This window comes from Zootoca vivipara, chromosome 17 (genome assembly GCF_963506605.1).
Source record: "Zootoca vivipara chromosome 17, rZooViv1.1, whole genome shotgun sequence".
Lineage (NCBI taxonomy): Eukaryota > Metazoa > Chordata > Lepidosauria > Squamata > Lacertidae > Zootoca > Zootoca vivipara.
The window spans coordinates 41,243,502-41,267,492 of record NC_083292.1 but is presented as its reverse complement, the minus strand read 5'-3'; the positions used below and the strand labels follow the sequence as shown (position 1 = coordinate 41,267,492).

General features: G+C 46.8%; 1 protein-coding gene across 2 annotated transcripts; it reads left to right on the top strand.

The window, feature by feature from the left end:
• The first annotated feature begins 11 nt into the window (after nucleotides 1–11).
• Nucleotides 12–20,490, top strand: LOC118076043 (uncharacterized). Of its 2 annotated transcripts, none has more exons than XM_035098550.2 (6): nucleotides 12–148; nucleotides 12,137–12,319; nucleotides 13,262–13,588; nucleotides 15,993–16,082; nucleotides 16,561–16,673; nucleotides 17,290–20,490. In XM_035098550.2, exons 2-6 carry the CDS (start codon nucleotides 12,253–12,255, stop codon nucleotides 17,434–17,436), a joined length of 744 nt encoding a protein of 247 aa, XP_034954441.1. In that variant the 5' UTR covers nucleotides 12–148; nucleotides 12,137–12,252; the 3' UTR covers nucleotides 17,437–20,490. The 2 variants fall into 2 exon arrangements, with proteins under 2 accessions (XP_034954441.1, XP_034954440.1); XM_035098549.2 differs by lacking the exon at nucleotides 12–148 and adding an exon at nucleotides 4,953–10,017.
• The last annotated feature ends 3,501 nt before the right edge of the window (nucleotides 20,491–23,991 follow it).

Here is a 23,991-nt window from a genome sequence, read left to right as displayed (position 1 = left end):
CCCGGAAGAGGTCCCTCGGCCGAAAACCCCCCCCTCCCATCGTCGCCTTTGCCTCCACACCCCAAAAGCTCCCGGGAGTCCTCCTTTTTCCGTGCCGCCTGCCCTTCTCCTGAGCCAAGGCCTCTTCGTCCCGGGTAGAACTGCGGAAGTAAGTCGCTCGTCTGCCGAACTCACTTTTCTGACCCTTCTCCCCCCCCCCGGGGGACGGGAGTTGGTTTTGGCTCCCTTTCCGGCGAGCCTCTTCCGGACTCTGGGGCGAGAAGCGCGTCAGAAATCCCCCCCCCCCCAAATACATAAATGAATCAATCGCCCACAAGTCTCTGCTGCAACACTTTGCCTCTGGCTTCGCGGAGCAACTTATGAAGGTTGTGCTATAAGAATTTTAAGGTCTTAGATATATCATATATGTTAATACATTTAGCAGCAGCTAAAAAAGCCAATGCAATTCTGGGCTGCATCAATAGGAGTATAGCATCTAGATCAAGGGAAGTAATAGTACCACTGTATTCTGCCCTGGTCAGACCTCACCTGGAGTACTGTGTCCAGTTCTGGGCACCACAGTTCAAGAAGGATACTGACAAGCTGGAACGTGTCCAGAAGAGGGCAACCAAAATGGTCAAAGGCCTGGAAATGATGCCTTATGAGGAATGGCTTAGGGAGCACGGCATGTTTAGCCTGGAGAAGAGAAGGTTAAGGGGTGATATGATAGCCATGTTCAAATATATGAAAGGATGTCATATGGAGGAGGGAGAAATATTGTTTTCTGCTGCTCCAGAGAAGCGGACACAGAGCAATGGATTCAAACTTCAAGAAAGAAGATTCCACCTAAACATTAGGAAGAACTTCCTGACAGTAAGAGCTGTTCGGCAGTGGAATTTGCTACCAAGGAGTGTGGTGGAGTCTCCTTCTTTGGAGGTCTTTAAGCAGAGGCTTGACAGGCATATGTCAAGAATGCTTTGATGGTGTTTCCTGCTTGGCAGGGGGTTGGACTGGATGGCCCTCGTGGTCTCTTCCAACTCTATGATTCTATGATTCTATGTACAAGGCAAACACGTACATAAATATATAAACCAGGCACGGCAGAACAGGTAGATCGTGATCTACCGGTAGATCACTGAACGTCTGTGGTAGATCTGCAACATTTTAGCCCTTCACCCCCTCCCAAAACGGGGCTTTCCTCCCCCCTAAAAATTTGACCTGAACCCTCAAAAGGGGAGTAGATCACTGCCAGTTTTTAACTCTGTGAGTAGATCGCAGTCTCTTGGGTGTTGGCCATCCCTGATATAAACCAAATGTCTGAAACAGTACAGGAAGACAGTCCTGAAACCATTTTGACTCCCAAAATGACCAAATGTTTCTCTGCGAGGAGGGAGGGGATGAGGGAACCTTTCCATTGTCTCAGGAATTAAGTGATTACCATCTCAAAGGAATGGCCAGACTACCAGAAAAGGCAATCAGATAAGGCATCCTATATAATAATATGCAAGTGTCTCTGCGTCCAGTTTTCCCGTGTGTCCCTGGGTTACTGCGCATGTGCCCCAGGGACACAGGGATTGGACGGAGAGACTGCACGCGCGCACTCTCCCCCCTCCTCTTCCTCCTCCAACCGCCGCTCCCGGCCGGACACCGCCTCACTGCAGGGCACGTCAGGGAAGCGAGGGTGGAGGCCGGCGGAGGCCTTCTCCTCACAACCCTCCCTGGCCCGTGAGAGGAGCGGCGGGAGGCTGCGAAGCAGCGGCGGCGAGGTAGGCGTTTGTGTCCTGCGTCCTTCCTGTCGGTGGCTGGAGGAGAGGAAGGAAGGAGGAGAAAGCAGCGCTTTCTTCTCCTCCATTCCTGTCCCCCTGCTGCCGACAGCAAGGACAGGTCCCAGGGTTCGGAGAAGCGCTGCGCAAGCGCTTCTCCGAACCCCGGGATGCCTCCTTCCTGTCCGCGGCTTGGGGAGAGGAACGGAGGAGGAGAAAGCAGCGCTTTCTCCTCCTCCATTCCTGTCCCCCTGCCGCCGACAGCAAGGACTGGTCCCAGGGTTCGGAGAAGCGCTGCGCAAGCGCTTCTCCGAACCCCGGGATGTCTCCTTCCTGTCCGCGGCTTGGGGAGAGGAACGGAGGAGGAGAAAGCAGCGCTTTCTTCTCCTCCGTTCCTGTCCCCCTGCCGCCGACAGCAAGGAAAGGTCCCAGGGTTCGGAGAAGCGCTGCACAAGCGCTTCTCCGAACCCCGGGATGTCTCCTTCCTGTCCGCGGCTTGGGGAGAGGAACGGAGGAGGAGAAAGCAGCGCTTTCTTCTCCTCCGTTCCTGGCCCCCTCCCGCCGACAGCAAGGACAGTTCCCAGGGTTCGGAGAAGCGCTGCACAAGCGCTTCTCCGAACCCCAGGATGTTCTAGCGCCCGTTATTGAACGGGCTGAAATACACTAGTTATCAGATAAAACAACACTCAAATTTCTGTTGTAGACCATCTTTTCCTGTAATGTAGGTATGATGTATCTGGGGGGTGGGCTTAGGCTACACCCCTTCTGTGATTGAAACAAAATAAAAAAAATCCTTCCAGTAGCACCTTAGAGACCAACTAAGTTTGTCATTGGTATGAGCTTTCGTGTGCATGCACACTTCTTCAGATTTTTTTTATTTTGTTTTGACTACAGCAGACCAACACGGCTACCCTTCTGTGATGTATGTGTGATGTATGGAGCTCCAGGGCAGGGAATTAAAAAATGTCTATATAAGGGCAGGTGCACCTTTGTTCTGGGTTCTCCTTTCTCCTGCCTGGGAGGAGTTCAATAAAGATCAGGCTTAGAGTTCAATAAAGATCAGGCTTACTAACTGCTTTGCTTCTCAATATTCTCTGGTTGGCCTCTGTTATTTTCTGCTACCGATTGAGAACCTACAAAGGACTCTATAAGGGCATATTTTGTTGACAAAAGCATGTAAAAACATTGCTTCTGTTGGTTTGGCTCGGGGAACCTCCAGAGTTCCAGATAATAATAATCACTCTGGTCTGCTCCCAATCCAGTGTTAAAAACAATACAGCCTGTACCCCAGATGTTGCTGTACCCCAGATGTTGCCACCATCCCTGATCCTGGGCCTTGCTGGCCCCTGTTCGAACCAGTGGCTGCTGTTGATTTTTTAAAAAAATCTTTATTTAAAATTAAAAAAGTACGTCATTATGGGTGCACTAAACATAATGAGAAGTCAATAAAAGAGAGAAAAAGAAAACAAGAAACAGAACCCTTGCAGATGAGGAAAAAGGGGGTAGGGGAAAAACCCAAAACTTTTTATATTTTACAATGTTCTTATGGTACTTCACCAGATCTTATAATCTACTACAGTATTTGTAAAAATGGATTCCAAGTATCATTCACTTTGTCCATGGCAAGTCTGCGTTTATATGCAAGTTGTTCATATGTTGCGACTTTGTTTAGGTCTTCAATCCAATCGTAGAAGGGAGCCACATTGTTGTTTTTCCATTTCATCAGGATCTGTCTCTTTGCTGTGGTAAAGGCACAGAGAGTCCACTCGTATTCTCCTTTTGTAAGGTTCCATGTGCTGGGTATCTCATTCAAGAGGATATTTTGCTCTATAAATGTAAGGTTGTTCCGTACAGTTCAGTTACCTTCAGCCAAAAATCTTTCAATATAGGACAATGAAAAAATACGTGATAGAGAAGCATTATCCCTATTGCATTTCCAACAGCTAGATACCTTAGGTAGCCCTTTTTAAAACAAACGTAATGGGGTCCAGTATATTCTAAATATTATTATTTGAGCCACAATTTAAAGTCCAGAGCATTAAAAACAGTTTCCCAATGTGTGGTTGAAACTCAGATCTCTAATTCTTTATTCCAATTCTCCCTCTGTACCTGTATATCAAATTGTTTCGCTAATAACAAAAAATTGTATATGTTGAATTATTTTGGTGTTTTTTTTTTTGGCGTAAGAATTAATCAACTGCTTCAATATATCTGGGGTCTCTGAGGCTGTAAAAGCTTCTGGTCTGTAGATGATGGTTAGCAAGTGTTTTATCTGGAGATCTTGCCATTGAGCATTTGTAGGTAATCTGTATTTGTCTCTTAGGATGGACTACCGTTTCCCCCCTTTTTAAAGACACCGTCTTATAACTTTTTCCCCTCAAAAAAACACACGGTGTCTTATTTTAAGGGGATGTCTTATTTTTTTAATTATGTTTTTATGGTACCTGTCAGAGATGCAGATGCGGCTACTCTAGAGTAACGACTCCTCACAGCATTGTCTTTTCAGGCTTTTATTAAGTGCTGATTATTTACAGTGCTCGGACCGATCTATATACATGTTGTCAGTTAGGCGTCAGTACCTCCGAATGGAGGTTGGCGCGTTTTCTTCCAGCAAAGAAGTTTGGGAAGACCTAATCTCCTCCCACGACGTTTCTTGCGCAATTCCGGGGTCGGCGGGATCGGTCTTCCCCCCTTGCTCCCCCCTTCCTGTCCCACCTTGGGCATGGGCTCTGCTACCTTGCCTGAGCCTCGGTCACCACTTCCTGAGTCTCCGCTTGAGGCATACCCCTCCCCGCTCTCCCCAGCGCTTGGCGATGAGCTGGTACTTAAGATGGGAGGGACCTCCCGGTATCCCCTGTCCCTCACAGTACCTTAAGGCCTCTTTGGCCGGGCCGGGCCGAGGGCTCGGGGTGCTGCTGGGTGCTCTGCATGGTGCTGCTGGGCGCTCTGTGCGGCGCTGCAGCAGCAGCAGGTTCCATGCACCGAGGCGACAGGCCGCTGGCTCTTTGCTATGCCCAGCGCTGCCGGGCGCTCGGCGCTGCAGAGCGCTCCACTCTGCAGCCGCCGATTCCGGCGGCGGGGCGGCAGGTCTCCTCGGCCAGGCCAGGAAGAGGCCAGGCCGCTGGCTCGGCGCTCCGCCCGCTGCATGGCGTTCCGAGCACTCGGCGCTGCGGAGCGCTCCGCTCTGCAGCCGCCGATTCCGGCGGCGGGGTGGCAGGTCTCCTCGGCCGGGCAAAGGGGGAGGAGGGGGAGGTGGCTCCGGCTTCGCCTCCTTTCCTCCCTTGCAAGGCTCCTCAGCAGCCCCAGCGGAAGGCAGAACCTCGGGCTCGGGAGCCGCCAGCCGGCACTCACTGAAGGGAAAGGACCCAGCATGCCGGCGACCTGGCTCGCGTGTCTGTTAGCTGCCCCCATTGCTTGGATTCACACCGCCTCTGCCATTTTCCTGGGGCGCCGCACATGCCCGGCAGCAGCACGGGGGGGGGGGGCTTCCCTCCGCCTTTGTGTCCTCCCTTCACAGCCCCCTGACAAACCCACCGCCTCCGCCCCTACCACCATGCTGCGGACCCAGCTCGGAGGTTTCGGTGGTGGGTTTTGGAAGAGGGAGTGGGGGGAGGGCCCGCTTCGGCAGAGATAAAAACTCTCTCGCGTTCTGCGAATGCGGCATGCGCCCCAAAACTAAACTAACTAAAACAACAACAGGGGGACAAAGAGCGTGCGGGGTGGCGGAGGTGGCGATAGCGAGGCTGGCCACCCTCAGGAGCTCTATCTAGGGCCGTCTTAGGTATGGCTTATTTTCGGGGTGTGGCTTATATTTCTCAAATGCTTGAAAATCCTGCTACGTCTTATATTATGACTACGTCTTAAAAAGGGGGAAACATGGTATGTATGAAATTCACCCTCTTCGTTTATCAACTGGTCTAATGTTAATATACCCAGATTCATCCACCTCTCCCATACGACCATTTCTTTCCTGATTTTTAAAGACGGGTTTCCGTCTTTAAAAGTATTAATGTACATATTTAGACCCAAGTATTAATGTACATTGTTGAGTATTAATGTTGAGTATTAATGTACATATTTAGACCCAAGTGCTACCTATCTTTCTAGAGGTGCTACATAGGAATATTCTAAAGCAGCCCAATTTGGACAGTTGTTTTCAGTTATGGGTCACCAGAATTGTCACCTGACAGTAAATACGCTTGGTGATACAATTCTAAGTCTGGGATCCAAAATCCTCCTCCTTTCATCGGCATTTGCATTTTTTGCATAGATAATCTTGGAACTGAAGAGCCCCAAAGGCATTTTCTAAACAAAGGTTTAATTTTGAGAACATATTTTCTTGGTATGTGAATTGGAATTCCTCTTAAGATATAAACTAGTCTAGGTATTATGTTCATTTTAAGAGCAGTGACTTTTCTCCACAGGGTCAGGTTCAATGACTCCTATCCAGTGCTTTTTTTCTATAAAAAAAAAAGTTTAGGAGTTCTCTCATTTTCCTACTCATATTGAAATGTTGCTCCTCAATGAGGCCAAACTTAGATTCACAAAATGTTTAAGGGCGTGCCTACCCATGTTTCTCCCCAGAAAAAAGCACTGCTCCCATCTGTCGATGTCACTGAGACCTCATGGTATATTTTGTTGATGTCACTAATAATGACACTAATTTAGAGAAGTCTCATGGTATTAATGTGCCTAGATATTTAATGTTGTCTTTGCAAATATGAAATTGGTATTGTTTAAACGGGTGCTTTTTTCTGGGGGGACGCAGGAGTGGGTGTGCTTCTCTACTTGCCCCTGGAACACCCCAGAGAGGGTGAGAATGTGCAAGAGGGCAGCCCAGGGGCAAGTGGAGGAGTGCCTCCCCCCACTCCCCTGCTGTCCATGAGCATCTGCTAGTGAGCGCTGGGTGTGCCGTGGGGGCAGTTTCTTCACTCTGCTTAATCAGGGAGCTGGCCCTGCAACACTGTTCAACTTCAAAATAAGGAAAGCTGGTCAAAGTCATTGACACCCTTCCTTAAATATACATTCATGTACAGCCCCCCCCCAAGAAACCACTCCATAGAATGACAGAACTGCAGTGTTGGAAGGGACCCTAAGGGCCATCTAGTCCAACCCCCTGCAATGCAGGAACCGCACCAGAGTTTGGGTTCAAGGGAGAGGCATAGAAGGCTCAGCTGTGATTCTGCCTGGGGGAGCCATGGAGGTTGAGGGAAAAGAAGAGAGCATGAAGTGGAGGGCGCGTGGCTCACAGAAGCTGGAAGGGACCCCCAAGGGTCATCTAGCCATACCCCCTGCCATGTGGGAATCCACCAAGTGCCTGAGGAAGCTGCCTGCCTTGGCTTGGACCTGAGGGACTGCCTCCTCCATCCTAAGGAAGCCAGGACCCTCTGCAACACACCACAACCCCTCCCCAACCCTGACGTTCCACTTTCTCAACTGCCCTCGTCGCTTGGCCCCCTTTCCTCAGCGCCTGCACCAGCTCCTGGTCGAACTTGGCAGCCTGGGTGACCAGCCGGGGGTCTCCCTCTATGGCGATGACGGAGAGACCCAGGCCAAAGGCCAGGAAGCGAGAGAGGAGGCCTTGGGGTAAAGGGGACGGACGGACGGCGGGAACAAGACAGGATAAATAAAGTATACTTTGCGAGACTCCGAAAAGGAAGAGCAACCTGATGCCTCCTCCATCCCTCCTTACCTGGCCAGCACTCACGTCAACCACCTGGCGGCACCCCGTGAGGTCACTCAGCCGAGTCAGGGAGGCCCCTGTGGAGCTGTCCATTCAGGGAGTGAAGGTGGAGGGACCCCTGGTGGATTCAGTGAGGGGCAGTGGCTGCTTCCCAGGAGAGGGAGAGGAGGAGGATGGGCAGCAGCAGCAGGAGAGGAAACCAGGTGTGGCTGGAGGAAGAGGTAGAAGGGAGTGTGCGAAGGTAATAAATAATAAAAATAAATGTGTACTCTGCCTCTTCCCCTGACTCAGGGCAGCTTACAGATAACATAAGAAGAGCTGATGACAATAAAAAATAAAGCATTAACAGGATTAAAACTATGTATGTATGTATGTATGTATGTATATGTATGTACCGTATATATGTATGTATATATGTCTCTATCTATCTCCCATCAAATGTCAAGAAAATAAACAACTATCCAACTTTTAGAAAACATCTGAAGGCAGTCCTGTTTAGGGAAGTTTTTAATATTTGAAATTTTATTCTGCTTTTAATGTTCTGTTGAAAGCCGTCCAGAGTGGCTGGGGGAACCCGCCCAGATGGGCGGGGTAGAAATAATAAATCATCATCATCTATCAATGCATGTTCTGTTAAAAACACACAGATAATTACAAAAAAAATGGCACATTAAAAGCAGCATTAAAAACACATCCCGTCAGGAAAAATCCAAGGAAGTCATTGTTCACGCCAGGAATAGCTGATGTGGAACTTTCTGCCGCAAGAGGCAGCCATGGCCGCCAGTCCCAAAGGCTCTGCTTTCCCTCCACCACAGTCAGAGGCAGATGAGCTTCTGAATGCCAGTTGCTGGCTGGCCACCTGGAGGCTGCGCCAGATGGGCCCCCTTTGGCCTGATCCAGCAGCCAGGCTCTTCTGATGTCCTCATGGAACCTCCAGGTGCAGAGGCAGTCTATCTCATTCCTAGTTTCTTGGGAATTGACTAGGCGGGGCATTGGCTGGATCCAGCGGCTTTTATGCTCCACGGAGGAGTAAATATAAGGGCTGGCGGAAGCCCGGCTGATGACGCCCGGCTATTGGTTTTGCTTATGAAAATTGTATTTGTTATTTTGGGGGTTTTCTTTTTAATGGTCATGTCTCTTTCTGTTGAAACTGAGCTGCCTTGTAGGGAAACGTTTGAGGAAAAGCAGACGGGCAAATTCTAAATGGATGGGCTGCAAAACAAAACCACTCGCCCTGCAGAGGCGGCTTCTGAGAGAGCGCAGAGGAGCCGAGGCGGAGCGGATCTGTTGGCAACCCCTGTCACGCTAGAGGGCCGCCAGCCTGCCTCCGCCTCGCAGCCGAGTGGCTTTGCCTACGTCAGAACTCTCCGGCCCCGCCCCTCGCCAGCGAAGCGTCGTCCTAGCAACTCCGTCGCCCGCCAGAGCACTCCATCCGCGGGGATCCCCCCGCCGGAAACCGAATGGGACGACCCAAACGCTATTTGCCCCGTCGGTCCGCTGTGCTAAGATTGGGCCCCTTCGGCTCCCTTCTCTTCTAGGAGAAGCGGACATAGAGATACGAAAGGTTGGGGGGGAGAAGGAGAGAGAACAAACCACCTCAGTATTGCAGAGAAGAGAGGGATTTTGTGTGAGGAAAGTAAATCGATGCCGCACACCAACTTCCGGTCTGAAACGGAACCTGCGGCCTTAGAACGTGATGGCCGCTCTAACTTGTGGCGCGTCTATAGTCTGCGCGTCCTTCTAGCAAGCCCCGCCCCTACTCCCCGCCCACAAATTCTGTGCCAATGCTTCCTTGGCCTGGGGATCTGGCCGAGGGATGCTGACGCGCCAAGAATGATCCATTCCTTCCTTCATTCTTCCAGCCTCTGCTGTGCTTCCATGTTGCCTTCCTCTTCTCTTCTCTTCTCGCCCCCCTTCAGTCCAGTCCCTGACAAGGGACTTGGGCTAGATGAGGGTTGCCCGGTTCCAAAAGATGAAAATCTTTGCAGTTGTGAAAAATATTTTTTTAAAAAAATCAATGGGAGAAAGCCCCAAAGAACTCCGTGGCCCCGAATGTGCAAAGGGGTGGGTGGGGAACCGGGGAAAGGCCTCTTCATTTTCTGTGGCGAAAAGCGCTTTAGAACTCTTTCCCCATTCATAGAGAAATCGCCCCCCCCCGTCTTTGCAGGTGAAGCTCCACCCCGGGAGCGCCTTGCCTCCGACCTCACCTAGCAACCAACCCATCCAGGCTCCCATTGGTGGGGTGGCTCCGGTGCCAAGAGGCGCGCTCGCTCGGCTCATTGACCGCCGCCTTCCTCTTCATCCCCGCCACCTTTTCCCTTCACGTGACACATGGCCCGGTGCAAAAGCAAGATCCAGATCCAGACCCAGATTTGGGGCGGAGGGGGGTGTCCTGCCCTCTTTTCCTCCTCTCGCTCCCTCCTTCCCCCGCAGAGGCGAGAGAGGGGGGGCGTCTCCGATCCGCAAAGGTCAGATCAGAGCGGCTCTGCTGCCAATCAAGTTTGCAAGGAACTTTTTTTTTTTTGCAATTGAGAGAAAAGGCGACTTGGTAGGAATCCTAGTAATTGCGGGACATCTTTTTGCCCTGAGAAGGTGAGTCTCGTCCTACTCTACCGACCGAGCCCCCTTGGGGAGTTGAGGAAGTTCTAGGGGCAGAGAAGTTTTCCTCCCTCTCTCCTGACACGAGAACTGCCGGGGGGGGGGGAGGAATCCGGTGAACCTGAACGTTGGGGAAAAATTAAGGACATTATCCTTCTGGACGCAGCTCAGACTTAAACTAGGGAGCTCCCTCTTGCAGTTGATGGCTCTAAAATTTAATCAACTGTTTGATTGGTGTTTTCTTTTTGTTTTCTTTTGCTTTTAATGTTTTTACTGTATTTATATTCGGTGTTAGCCACCCTGAGCCCGGTCTTGGCGGGATATAAATAAAATTATTATTATTATTATTATTATTATTATTATTATTATTATTATTATTATTATTAGAGTATTTGGCAAATTCATGGAGAAGGAGAGGGCTGTCGATGGCAACTAGGCAAGAGAGCTATATGCCGGAGGGCAGAGGGGTCTTCTTGTGTTTCTGCTGGGGGGTTTCCCTCTCATTGCATCAGCTCCAATCCATTCTTGGATGTTTTCCAGGATCATTTACATCACCCCACGTGTGACGTTTCTTCCCCTGTTCCTGGTTGGTCTCCTCTTCTCTCTCTCTCTCTCTCTCTCTCCCCCCCCCCCCCCCTCAGTGTGTATGCACACGAAAGCTCATACCAATGACAAACTTAGTTGGTCTCTAAGGTGCTACTGGGAGGAATTTTTTTTATTTTTTGTTTCGACAGTTTCTGCAGTCATCATCAGGTAGCTCAGCTCATTGAAATGGAAAAATTCCAGCCTTCTCTGCAGCTTTTGACAAGAGTGGAACTTCTTGCTTAAAGCGAGCTTCCCTTTGCAGCATTGTAAATACAGTGCATTCCAACGCTCCGGGTCAGCAAACTTCTTCGGCAGGGGGCCGGTCCACTGTCCCTCAGACCTTGTGGGGGGCCAGACTATATTTTTTTGGGGGGGGGGGAATGAACGAATTCCTATGTCCCACAAATAACCCAGAGATGCATTGCTAATAATAATAATAATCATAATAATAATTTATTTATACCCCGCCCATCTGGCTGGGTTTCCCCAGCTACTCTGGGTGGCTTCCAACAGAATATTAAAATACAGTAGTCCATCAGCATTAAAAGTTTCCCTAAACAGGGCTGCCTTCAGATGTCTTCCGAAAGTCTGGTGGTTGTTTTTCTCTTTGACATCTGGTGGGAGGGCATTCCACAGGGCAGGTGCCACCACTGAGAAGGCCCTCTGCCTGGTTCCCTGTAGCTTTGATTCTCGCAGCGAGGGAACTGCCAAAAGGCCCTTGGAGGTAGACCTAAAGATCTGGGAGGTAGACCTAAAGATCCGGGACCTAAAGATCTGGGATCGGCAGCGCGCGCATGACCGGAAGTTGCGTGACGCGACTTCCGGTGGCGCTTCGCCCTTCTATGGGCACCAGAAAATGGCGGCACCAGCGCCGGAAGTCGCTTCTGCGCATGACCGGAAACACGTAAAAGCGACTTCCGCCGCCGGCGCCGCCATTTCTGGTGCCCATAGAAGGGCAAATCACCACCGGAAGTCGCGTCACGCAACTTCCGGTCATGCGTGGAAGCGACTTCCGGCGCCGGCGCCGCCATTTTCTGGTGCCCATAGAAGGGCAAAGCGGCAGCAGAAAAATGGCCGCCGGGCCGAAGCCGATTTAAGGGACAATACCGGGATTTTAACCTAAACGGGAGACCGCCGGGAAACGGTAAGAAAAAAGGGGTTTTCCCGGCGGATACGGGATACTTGGCAGCTATGGTTCCTTGAGATGCATTGTGGGGAATATATATGGGAGAACAACAAAATGAACCAGAATGAATGTAGCCTTTGGTGGGGCCAGGACATGTTCCCCGTGTTGGGGTTAAGCCATGGGACAGGTACAGTCCCTTTGAGCATGTGCAGAGTGCGTGTTATGGAGCGACTTTAGCCATCCTCCATACAGTTGGCATTAGAGGAAATATGTACCAGTATTCTCCAGACTGAATTCCAGGGAGACTTGGTGAACAGGGAGAGGTGACTGGGGGCTTTCCTGGGGGAACCTGAAATGGAGAGAGATCTACACCCCCTACATTTAGGGTCTCTTCTTTTTTAGGACAGGTGCTTGCTCCTAGAGGGACTGAAGACGTGAATCTGTGAGCCAGACTCCCAAGTTGCAATCTGCAGAGACCAAAATCGTGTGCCTAGGACTGGCCTTCTGATAGGCCAAGCATGGATGGCAGAGGATTCAAGTTTTCACTTCTCTTTGGAATAGTCGCCTATTCTTTTTGGACTCCTGGTAAGTCATCCAATTGCAATAGAAGGTCTGTAGCTCAGGTCTGATGCCATTGCCGGGCAGGGTAGGGAATGACCCCTATCAAAAGCCTTGAGAAGTTCTGCCAGTCTGTACACAAAACAATACTAAATATACCAAATCAAGGGAAGTTATAATACCACTCTATTCTGTCTTGGTCAGAGCACACCTGGAATACTGTGTCCAATTCAAGGGCACCACAATTTAAGAAGAAAATTGGCAAGCTGGAAGGTGCGCAGGGGAGAGCGACCAAGACAGTGAAGGGTCTGAGTTGCTTGAGTTGATATTCCTGCATTGCAGGAATTTGGACTACCGTTCATTTCTATGGTTCTATGATTTTTATTCAATGTTATTTTGGGTGATTGTATTTTTTGCAAGTATACGTTTTACAACTCTCGTTACCGTTGCATTTTAAATTATTGTGACTTGCTCTGAGACCTTAGGCTGAAGGACAGGTAATAAATTAAAATGTAATAACAGGCGTTCCTAGGATCAATCCCTGGCAACAACTCCAGGTAGGGCTGGGAAAGACTCACTGCCTGAAATCTGGGTGAGCTGCTGCCAGTCAGTGTAGACAGTACTGAGCTAGCTGAGCCAAAAGGTCAGACATGGGATAAGGGAGCTTCCCATGATCCAAACATATTTCAGAGGCAGTCATTTGGTTTAATAAGCCCTGCTTATTATCAGGGCCACCTGTGGGCATTGCTACACGGATAGCTCACATTTTCCACTTTGATTTCCTTTTTCAGTTTTTCCCAAACTTGGGTCTCCAGCTGTTTTTGGACTACAATTCCCACCATCCCTAGCTAGCAGGACCAATGGTCAAGGATGATGGAAACTGTAGTCTTTGTAGTCCAAAAACTGGAGACCCAAGTTTGAGGAATATGGCCTTATTTCCTTCCTTCCTTCCTTTTCTTTTCTTATCAGGAACTGGACTCCCAGCATGGAATGAGCTCCGGGGGAGTTCGGTTTTGCTTCCTATCGACATTCCCCCAGGAAAAACAGTGGACAAAATAAAATGGGATTTCTACTCCCAAACGGGAAATAATACTGGTTATCAGATTGCTGAAATAAGCAATGGAATATTGAAATGTATTAAGGCCTGTGGCCAGTTTGAACAGCGGATCGAAATGGTCAATGAGACCACCCTGAGGATCAATGACCTAAAAATGGAGGATAGTGGGCTCTACAATGCTCATGTGAGATTTATTGGAGATGTGTATCCAACATACTCGTTCAACCTCACTGTCCATGGTAAGCAATTCTTCTAATATCCTTCTCTGTTGCTGGTGGAACTGAGCATGGAACATAAGAAGCCAAGAAGAACTCTGTTGGATCAGGCCCATGGCCTACCTAGTCCAGCATCCTCTCCTCACCCTGGCCAACCTAGATGCCCATGCGAAAACAGAAAGCGGGATTCAAACACAAGAGCCCTTTCCTCTCCAGTGGTTTCCAGCAACAGGGTATTCAGAAGCATTGCTGCTGTGAGCTTCTGAGTCCCAGTTGCCAGAAATCCTAGGTGGAGAGAGTTTGCTGCTGTATGTCAGGTCCTGCTTGTGGGCACCTGGTTGGCCACCATGAGAGCAGGCTGTTGGACTAGATGGGCCCCCTTTGGTCCGATCCTGCTGAAGGGTGCTTCTGATGTTCTTACATTGCAGCTATTTTTGTGGCCCAAAATAATAAAAACAAACTAGTTACAACTGACAGTTAACATACCTCAAAACACATTTAGAACTGAGCAATTAAGTGGTGGTCTTGTAGTAAGCTTAGGGCTTACTGGGAAATTATATATAATGAAATGAAAAGGATGTTTAAAATAACATTTGTAACACCGAGACCTGTTCCACACACTTCCCCTCGAGGTTAGGTGGTTGAATATTCAATTTGCATTTCCTAAAGTCCACAATAATCTCTCTTGTTTTCTTTAAATTAAGGAATAGATTGTTTTCCCTGCACCACTCCGCCAACTGCTCAACTTCCTTCCTATAGGCCACCTCCCCCTCTCCAGCCGTAATTAGACCAACCACCATTGTATCGTCTGCAAACTTAATGATCTTGTTGCTAGGGTACTTGGGAGCACGTATAGCGTATATAGAAGCGGGCTCAGCACACACCTCTGTGGCGTCCCCGTGTTCATACTGAGATCCGCAGAGACGTGAGAACCCATCCTGACCTGTTGGGAATGGTTTGATAGAAAATCTAATATCCACCTGCATAAGTCCTAGGTCTAATAGTTTGGGCACCTGTCTATGCGGAAGAATAGTATTAAAACTAAAGTCTACAAATAACAGTCTCGCATAGTTCCCTTGTTTCTCCAGATGAGTCAGGACAGCATGTAGTACCATTGCCACAGCATCCTCTGTGAATCTCTTCCCCTTATATGCAAACTGGTAAGGGTCATGTCCCACTGGCAAACATGATATAATGTGATTCTGCACCAGTTTCAAAGCATTTCATTATGACGGGTGTAGTGATAAGAGGCCCCTCTGTAATCATCAACTTCCCCACTCCCGGCAGACTTGGAGAACACAGAGGTGACCAACTATATCTTTTGGCAAACAGGAACCCAAGGAGGCTGCCACCACTCCCGCTCCGTATAACCCAGTAGAAGTGTTGGTGTTGGGAGATTAACTTCTACCCTTACTCAGGTTACACACTGTAGGCTCACTCTGACGTGCCGCCCTTTATCACCCAAAATTTTCCTTGTAGGGACCGAATTGGTTAGACACTGAACTCAGCTTCACTTTCCAAGAGCAATTAACCGCACAGAAATATAAACCAAAATTTTATTGGATAAAAGTACCACTTAAAAGAGGTGCACCATTCTTTTAATAGTCACAAACGAGAAAATAAAAACATGATTTAATATATCTAAACTAATACTCACAACAGAAAGAATTTGACTCCATATAAATCAAAGCACTTCATCTCAAATCCTTGTCCTCCCACAAGGCATAACTGAATCCTTGGCAGACCACCGATGGATTTCCCAACGACAGCAAAGTGTTCCTCTGGTCCACCAACAGACTCTAATCAGCATCTTAGATGCCAGCTAGTTATACTAATCCCCCCTCGTGGGATTCTGGTAATGATCCACTCAGGATTCCCTTAACCCTCCCAGGGGACCAATGATTAAAGACCAAAACCATAAATCACTTGTCAACTTTTCACTGCAGCTGGGCAACAGCTGATTAACAACCATCCGAGGAGTTTGGGTCACTCCCTACCTTCCCAGATCCAAGGCAACTAAGGGAAGAGGAGAAAAGCTTATCTTAAAGGAGCGCCAGACACGAAAACCAGGCACCTTCCCAAAATACTAACCTTGGCTTCTCTCTCCAAGCTGAACAGAACAGGGACCCAAAGTTAAGCTTTTCCCAGAATCCCTCTTGCACTACAACAGGTGTCAGTGTCACAGGGCGAAAGTCATTCAGCCTGCCTATTTTTGATTTTTTTTGGCAGGGGTATAATGGTAGTGGATTTCAGACAGGATGGAACAGTGGCTTGGGCTAGAGACTGATTAAAATTCTTCGTAAAGATTCCTGCCAGCTGGTCTGAGCAGTCTCTCAGCACCCTGCCAGCTACTCCATCAGGTCCATATTTACCTCCTTTAGTATTCGCCTCACTTCTCCCTCTTCCACTCTCACTACATTCCCTACAGGGAGTGACGACGATATCTCTGGCATCACTACTGGAGCCACCTCAGATCAAGCAAAGAAGGTCTCCCCCACCAGAGAAGCAGTACTGCAAGGTTTGTAACCATTTGGATGGCCGATTGTCAGGGATTCTTGAGCTGGGATTCCTGAATTGCTGGGGGTTGGACTAGATGAGCCCTGGGGCTCCCTTCCAATTCTACCATTCTATTATGTCTCCTACTCCGAGAGTGTATTAACTAAGTCCAAATGAAATGATGCATACCCCTTAAAGCACTCTATTCATTTTGAGTAATGAGCCATTAAGTTGGTTCCCTGAAAACTGGACTTTGGCTTCCAATATTCCCAAACTGCAAAATTGGGATGGAGTGTTCAGCAGTCCAGGCAGCTGTGTGGTATGTACTGCATTTGCTCAGCTAAAAAAGCAGATTAAGGTTCTGTGACAGCCCAACTCTAATTCTGCATGGAGAAAAGCTGAAATCAGTTCACAATCTTTTCTGATGCCCTCTGTTGTTGTTGTTGTTGTTGTTGTTGTTGCAGTCGCCCTCAAGGGAGAATTTTTGCTTATTATTGCAGGTGCAGATCTACCCTGGTACATAATACTGATTATTATTATTGGGATCCTGGCTGCTGTCTTTCTCATTGTACTTTGGTGCAAGAGGGAAGCATTAAACACCAAATTTCAAAAGGTAGGAATGTGTGTGTGTTCTTCTTCTGCCCCTTCATCTGAGTTTGGGTTGCCACTTATTGTTTTCCCTTCCTCTTTGTTTATCCTGAGAGGCAGAATCTGGCCAGTTCCTCAGAATGATGTGTTCCATTTTGCACGCCACAGTTTTTACATCTGCAAGGCCAAAGGCCAAGATGTGGATAGACACAATTGAGTGTCACCCGTTATTAATCCTCCTCTAGTGCTTTCTCTCAAGTATTTCCGCGTAAGGTTGGAACTCTGCAAAGGTTTGAATCCTCTTTACAAAACTGCATTTAAAAAGAAGTGTGTGTGTGAAGGAGGAATGTTCATTGTTTTGCCTGCTAAAATGGGAGGCACTTGGCTGATAAACAACCCATAAGTTTCCAGGTTTGCACATTTAAACCCAGTAGTGAATATTCCTGGGTTATTTTCAGGAGGTCTGAATGCTGATTCCAGAAGTGCCTGAGGCTTAAGGATTTCCAGCGCCAGGGTTTAGGTGGGCTCAATTCTGTTTTAGGAGCTGGTGCCAGCCCCAGCACACTAGAGCCTCTTAAGTCACATCCAAGGATCCTCACCTCCAACATAATTGACAGCCCTGATTCTTCTTTTCCCTGCAGGTTTTCTGCCACAGAAATTCCACACCCAAAGTGGTAACTTTGGAAAGTGCCTCTCTTCAGAATGGCTATGCAAAATGTCGCCGTTCGGAGCCAGACGAAATCAGTGACTCTACCCTCCCTCTGAACGGACCACTTGAAAATAGCTGATGGGTCTTGGCAGACCTCTTACTGTGCCACGGACTGTTTTAAATTCTATTTTTATTACTCCCCTTATTACTTATAATGCATTTTGTTGCATTGCAATCTGTGTTGAATATAATTCAAATTGCAATGCAGAATATAGTGGTACCTCGGTTTAATAACAGTCCGGTTTAAGAACGATTTGGTTTACAAACTCCGCAAAACCAGGAATAAGTGTCTTGGTTTGAGAACTTTACCTTGGTATAAGAAGGGAATCCAAACGGTGGAAGGGCACCGGCGGCGGGAGGCTTCATTAGGGAAAGCGCGTTTCGGTTTAAGAACGGTTTTGGTTTAAGAAAGGACTTCTGGAACGGATTCAGTTTGTAAACTGAGGTACCACTGTACAATACAAAGAGTCAATGGAACAACTAAAAATTAAAGTTCAATGTGAATATTGAATGTGATGGATAGCGCCATCTCCTGTCTTCAAGCACAAATCCACAGAAGATTCCAAAATACTCTTCTGTGAGGTCCTGTTAAGTGGATCAGTGTGAATCGTATTAATTCGGTTTTGGTATTGCTTCATTTCCTCTTCTTATAAGCTCACATTTGGTTCATCACATTTTCACATTGATTTGCTTGGGAATCCCTAGACTAGGTCCAAGCACTGATTGCGGGTTGGGGGATCATCCAGTCATATGGAAGGTTTCCTGATCTGCCTTACGGTTCTTCTAGAATCTTTTCAGCAGCTGCCATGCGGAATACCTTGTGGCAGGGGTCAGCAACCTTTTTCGGCCGTGGGCCGGTCCACCGTCCCTCAGACCTTGTGGGGGGCCGCACTATATTTTGGAAAAAAAAATGAACAAATTCCTAGTCACTACAAATAACTCAGAGATGCATTTTAAATAAAGGCACATGTTCTACTCATGCAAAAACACACCGATTCCCAGACCATCCGCCGGCCGGATTGAGAAGGCGATTGGGCCGGATCCGACCCCCGGGCCTTAGGTTAGGTTGCCTATCCCTGCATTGTGAGATGCAATGGACCTCCTGTCTGATGTTATGTGCAATATGCTGCCATTTTCTTCTCTGACATTTGAATGTGTTTTTATTTTATTTTTAACTACAGCACTTTTATCACTATGGCATTCTTGGTCTTCCTGAAGGACTTCCGGTGGGTAGGCTAGGATATAGTTTTGATGGTTTTGTTGAAGAGTGACACTTATAATGCACTGTTTGCATTATAAGTCTAATGAGTCTAAGGAAAACTCAGTCTTTATAATGGTGATAGGCAGTGCTGTTTTTCTAGGAAAAGAGTTGCTGGAACGCCTCTCACGTTCTCTTAGAATGGCCATGGCACCCACCTGAGAGGTATCAGAACTGAGTTCTGGCATGTTCTGGCTGAAAAAAACACCCCATATTTATTGAAGTAATATACAAAGTTTACACACGTGGCAGTATTTTTTAAAGCATTATATTAGATATAGTATTTGCATATTTTATACTGAGCTGTATTCTTTTTATCTTTGTGGTATTACTCTGGATATGAAGTGCCTGTCCTTGTAGCAATTTTAGTGAGATCTTTGGATTTAAAATAGGAGAAATTTCTGATAGACCTTTTAAAGAAAAAGCTGTGAAGTTCAAATAGTGTGTAGTTTTCAATGTCTTTTATTCCTGTTTATGGACTGTACAGCTTTGAATTGTTTTAATATTTCTATTTCTTCTGGGGAATAATAATAATTTGCACTGCTTTAAAATATAGTCCAAATCAATTAAAAATTAGCCTCTATACAGGTGATGTAAATCTAATATTGAAAGAGCCAGAAATATTAGTACCACCACTGAAATTTCTTGGGGTTTCTGGATGTAAAATTCATCAGAATGGCTGATGAATACAGTGGTACCTTGGTTTAAGAACAGTTTATTTTATGAACAACTTGGATTAAGAACACTGCAAACCCGGAAGTAGGTGTTTTGGTTTGTGAACTTTGGCCTTGGAATAAGAACACTGTTCCGCTTCCTGTTGAGTGTGTTCCATTTATAAATGGAGTCCCCCACTGCTTTGGGAAAGCATGCCTTGGCTTAAGAACGCTTTGGTTTAAGAACAGACTTCCGGAACTGATCAAGTTCGTAAACCAAGGTACCACTGTACTGTATACAACAAATGTGGCATCTCCAAGGAAACACTGATTAAAAAATTAGGTATATGGGTAACTGAGCCCTCTGGATGATGTGACATCTTGTAATCTACCCAGAGAGGTTAAAATGGATATGAAAAAGTCTTAAAACATTTCCGTAACTGAGATGAACATGCTTCCGTGCACTTTACTGTATTTCTTTTTAGATTATACCTATGTAAGTGAATAACTCCTGGCTTACCTTTGCTATGTGTTCAGAAGCCTAGAAAAACAATTTAGCCTTAAAAACCGGGACACCCTTTGCTGGAACACCTTGGCAGCTGCAAAATGTTGTTTGATCCTACCAGCACTTATCGGGATGGAATTATTTAACGTTACATAAACTGGTGAATAATTGTAATTGGATTGTATTCCAGTTACAGTACTGTGAAAAAGGGCTGTATTTTAAAAACTGATCACAGGACTTGGTAAGGCTTAGTGTTTTTTCATTGCAAAGGTAGGGGGTGGGTTAACCCCAATGGCTTAGTCCCAAGCTCCTGGATAGAGTTTGAGAGTGTTTACATACAACTTCAACTGGCTTGCTAAAACCAGGTGAGGGGAGCCGATGGGTCTCAAACCCTCTGTGATTTAGAACTTGCCCTGCATGCAAAGACAGGCTCCGGCAAACTGAGCGGGCCAGACCAAGAATGGGTCCAGCAGTCAAGAAGGCGGTTTCTACACATGCTGTAGAGGGAAGTTGAAAGGCTTGTTTGCCTCTGTGATACTGATTGACTACTTTCTCTAATTTTGTTCATGTTGTATTGATTGAATGTTATCATTTGTGACTCCATTGTATATTTTCTGCTTAAGAAGTGTAAAATAATATAAAAAAATTCCTTCAGTAGCACCTTAAAGACCAACTAAGTTTATATTTTGGTATGAGCTTTCGTGTGCATGCACACTTCTTCAGATACACTAGAAACAGAAGTGTCAGACCCTATATATATACAGAGGGTGGTGGGGGTGGGTGGGAATGGGAGATGGGCTGATGGGAGTGGTAAACCTGTAGATGGGTGTTAATGGCTGCTGATGGCTGCAATTAGTCCTGGGCTGAGGTGCTAAAGAAAGCTTGATCATGCATAATGAGATAAGAATCCGATATCTCTATTCATCCCAGGTGCTTCCATGGTTTTAAGCTTGGTAATGATTTCCAATTCAGCAACTTCCCTTTCCAGTCTGTTCCTGAAATTTCTCTGTAATAAAACAGCTGCTTTGAGATCTTGTATAGAATGTCCTGGGAGATCGAAGTGTTCTCCTACTGGTTTTTCAGTCTTATGGTTCCTGATGTCAGATTTATGTCCATTTATCCTTTGGCGTAGGGTTTGGCCTGTTTGTCCAATATAGAGAGCTGAAGGGCACCGTTGGCATTTGATGGCATACACAATGTTAGAAGATGAGCAATTAAATAGTCCTGAGATGGTATGTTGGATGTTGTTGGGGCCAGTAATGATGTTGTCCAGGTGTATGTGGCAGCAAAGTTGGCATCTGGGTTTATTGCAGGCTCTGGTACCAGTGTCCATGTTAAGTCTGGTGGTTGTATTATTGTGGGTGAGGAGTTGTTTAAGATTGGGTGGCTGTCTGTAGGCAATGAAAGGTCTTCCTCCCAGAGCTTGAGAAAGGGAGCTGTCATTGTCCAGGAGAGGCTGTAGATCTCTGATGATGCGTTGTACTGTTTTAACTTGGGAGCTGTATGTGATGACTAGTGGTGTTCTGTTATTTTCTTTTTTGGGTCTGTCTTGCAGCAGGTTCTCCCTAGGTATCAGTCTGGCTCTGTTGATCTGTTGTTTAACTTCATCAGGTGGATATTTTAGTTCTAAAAAGGTTTGCTGTAGATCTCTTAGGTGAGATTCTCTGTCTGTAGAGTTGGAACAGATACGGTTGTAACGTAGGGCCTGGCTGTATACGATGGATTGTTTGGTATGTTTGGGATGGTAGCTAGAAGCATGTAGATATGTTTGTCGGTCAGTTGGTTTTCTGTATAAGGTGGTGTCTATACGTCCATCCTGTATTTTTACAGTAGTGTCCAGAAAATGTATTTCTTGCATAGATTGGTTCATTGTTAGGTTGATGGTGGGGTGAAAGTCATTGAATGTCTGGTGGAAGGTTTCCAGGGTCTGGACACATGGACAACAGACCCTGGAAACCTTCCACCAGACATTCAATGACTTTCACCCCACCATCAACCTAACAATGAACCAATCTATGCAAGAAATACATTTTCTGGACACTACTGTAAAAATACAGGATGGACGTATAGACACCACCTTATACAGAAAACCAACTGACCGACAAACATATCTACATGCTTCTAGCTACCATCCCAAACATACCAAACAATCCATCGTATACAGCCAGGCCCTACGTTACAACCGTATCTGTTCCAACTCTACAGACAGAGAATCTCACCTAAGAGATCTACAGCAAACCTTTTTAGAACTAAAATATCCACCTGATGAAGTTAAACAACAGATCAACAGAGCCAGACTGATACCTAGGGAGAACCTGCTGCAAGACAGACCCAAAAAAGAAAATAACAGAACACCACTAGTCATCACATACAGCTCCCAAGTTAAAACAGTACAACGCATCATCAGAGATCTACAGCCTCTCCTGGACAATGACAGCTCCCTTTCTCAAGCTCTGGGAGGAAGACCTTTCATTGCCTACAGACAGCCACCCAATCTTAAACAACTCCTCACCCACAATAATACAACCACCAGACTTAACATGGACACTGGTACCAGAGCCTGCAATAAACCCAGATGCCAACTTTGCTGCCACATACACCTGGACAACATCATTACTGGCCCCAACAACATCCAACATACCATCTCAGGACTATTTAATTGCTCATCTTCTAACATTGTGTATGCCATCAAATGCCAACGGTGCCCTTCAGCTCTCTATATTGGACAAACAGGCCAAACCCTACGCCAAAGGATAAATGGACATAAATCTGACATCAGGAACCATAAGACTGAAAAACCAGTAGGAGAACACTTCGATCTCCCAGGACATTCTATACAAGATCTCAAAGCAGCTGTTTTATTACAGAGAAATTTCAGGAACAGACTGGAAAGGGAAGTTGCTGAATTGGAAATCATTACCAAGCTTAAAACCATGGAAGCACCTGGGATGAATAGAGATATCGGATTCTTATCTCATTATGCATGATCAAGCTTTCTTTAGCACCTCAGCCCAGGACTAATTGCAGCCATCAGCAGCCATTAACACCCATCTACAGGTTTACCACTCCCATCAGCCCATCTCCCATTCCCACCCACCCCCACCACCCTCTGTATATATATAGGGTCTGACACTTCTGTTTCTAGTGTATCTGAAGAAGTGTGCATGCACACGAAAGCTCATACCAAAATATAAACTTAGTTGGTCTTTAAGGTGCTACTGAAGGAATTTTTTTATTTTGCTTCGACTCAGACCAACACGGCTACCTACCTGTATGTAAAATAATACGCGTTACAAACCCTACACAAAAAGGCTCAGGAGTAAACCCTACACAAATCCATTGTGGAGTCCCTAAGGCAGTTGGAGGGTGCCTTGTACGTCTCCTTCCCCAAACTCCTGCAGCCAAGCTGGTGCTCTGCTTTCCTTTGGGGTCTTGTCTTCTGGGAAGCCCAGGACCTCCATGCACATTGCCCAGGCTTGTGCCCCAGGGAGGCTTTGGTGCTACCAATGCAGAGGCTACCAATGCCCCTCGAGGGGCACACCGGTGTCTCTCAAGACAGATGCCAACTGAGGATGCCAGTAGGAACAAAATACGGGGACGTGGGTGGCGCTGTGGTCTAAACCACTGAGGCTAGGGCTTGCTGATCGGAAGGTCGGCGGTTCGAAGCCCCGCAACAGGGTGAGTTCCCGTTGCTCAGTCCCAGCTCTTGCCAACCTAGCAGTTTGAAAGTACGTCAAAGTGCAAGTAGATAAATAGGTACCACTCCAGCGGGAAGGTAAACGGCGTTTCTGTGCGCTGCTTTGTTCTTTCTCATTTCTTTTTCTACCTTGTATTTTTGTAAGCTTTTTTCATGTATAATTTTAATTTCATAATTTATTTAAATGTATTCTTTGTATGTATGTAGAAATTAAATTAAAGGACAAAAAGGGAGATAGAATTACCAGCTGTGCCTTACGCTACGACCAGCATATGTAAGAATAAATTTCTGTAACTAAGACCATGTATCTTTTGTTGTTTTTGTAATATTTGAAACTTAAGTCTTGTTAAGTAAAGCTTTGCAAAACAAATTTGGGATCGAAGAGTTTTATTTCCACACAAAAGTCAGCAGAGATTTTTTTTATTAAAAAAAACATTTGCTGCAACACTCTGAAAGCATTTGCCATGTTGGCAGCTGGGAGCAGGAGTCCAGAGACATCGGAAGGGTGGCATATTCCCTAA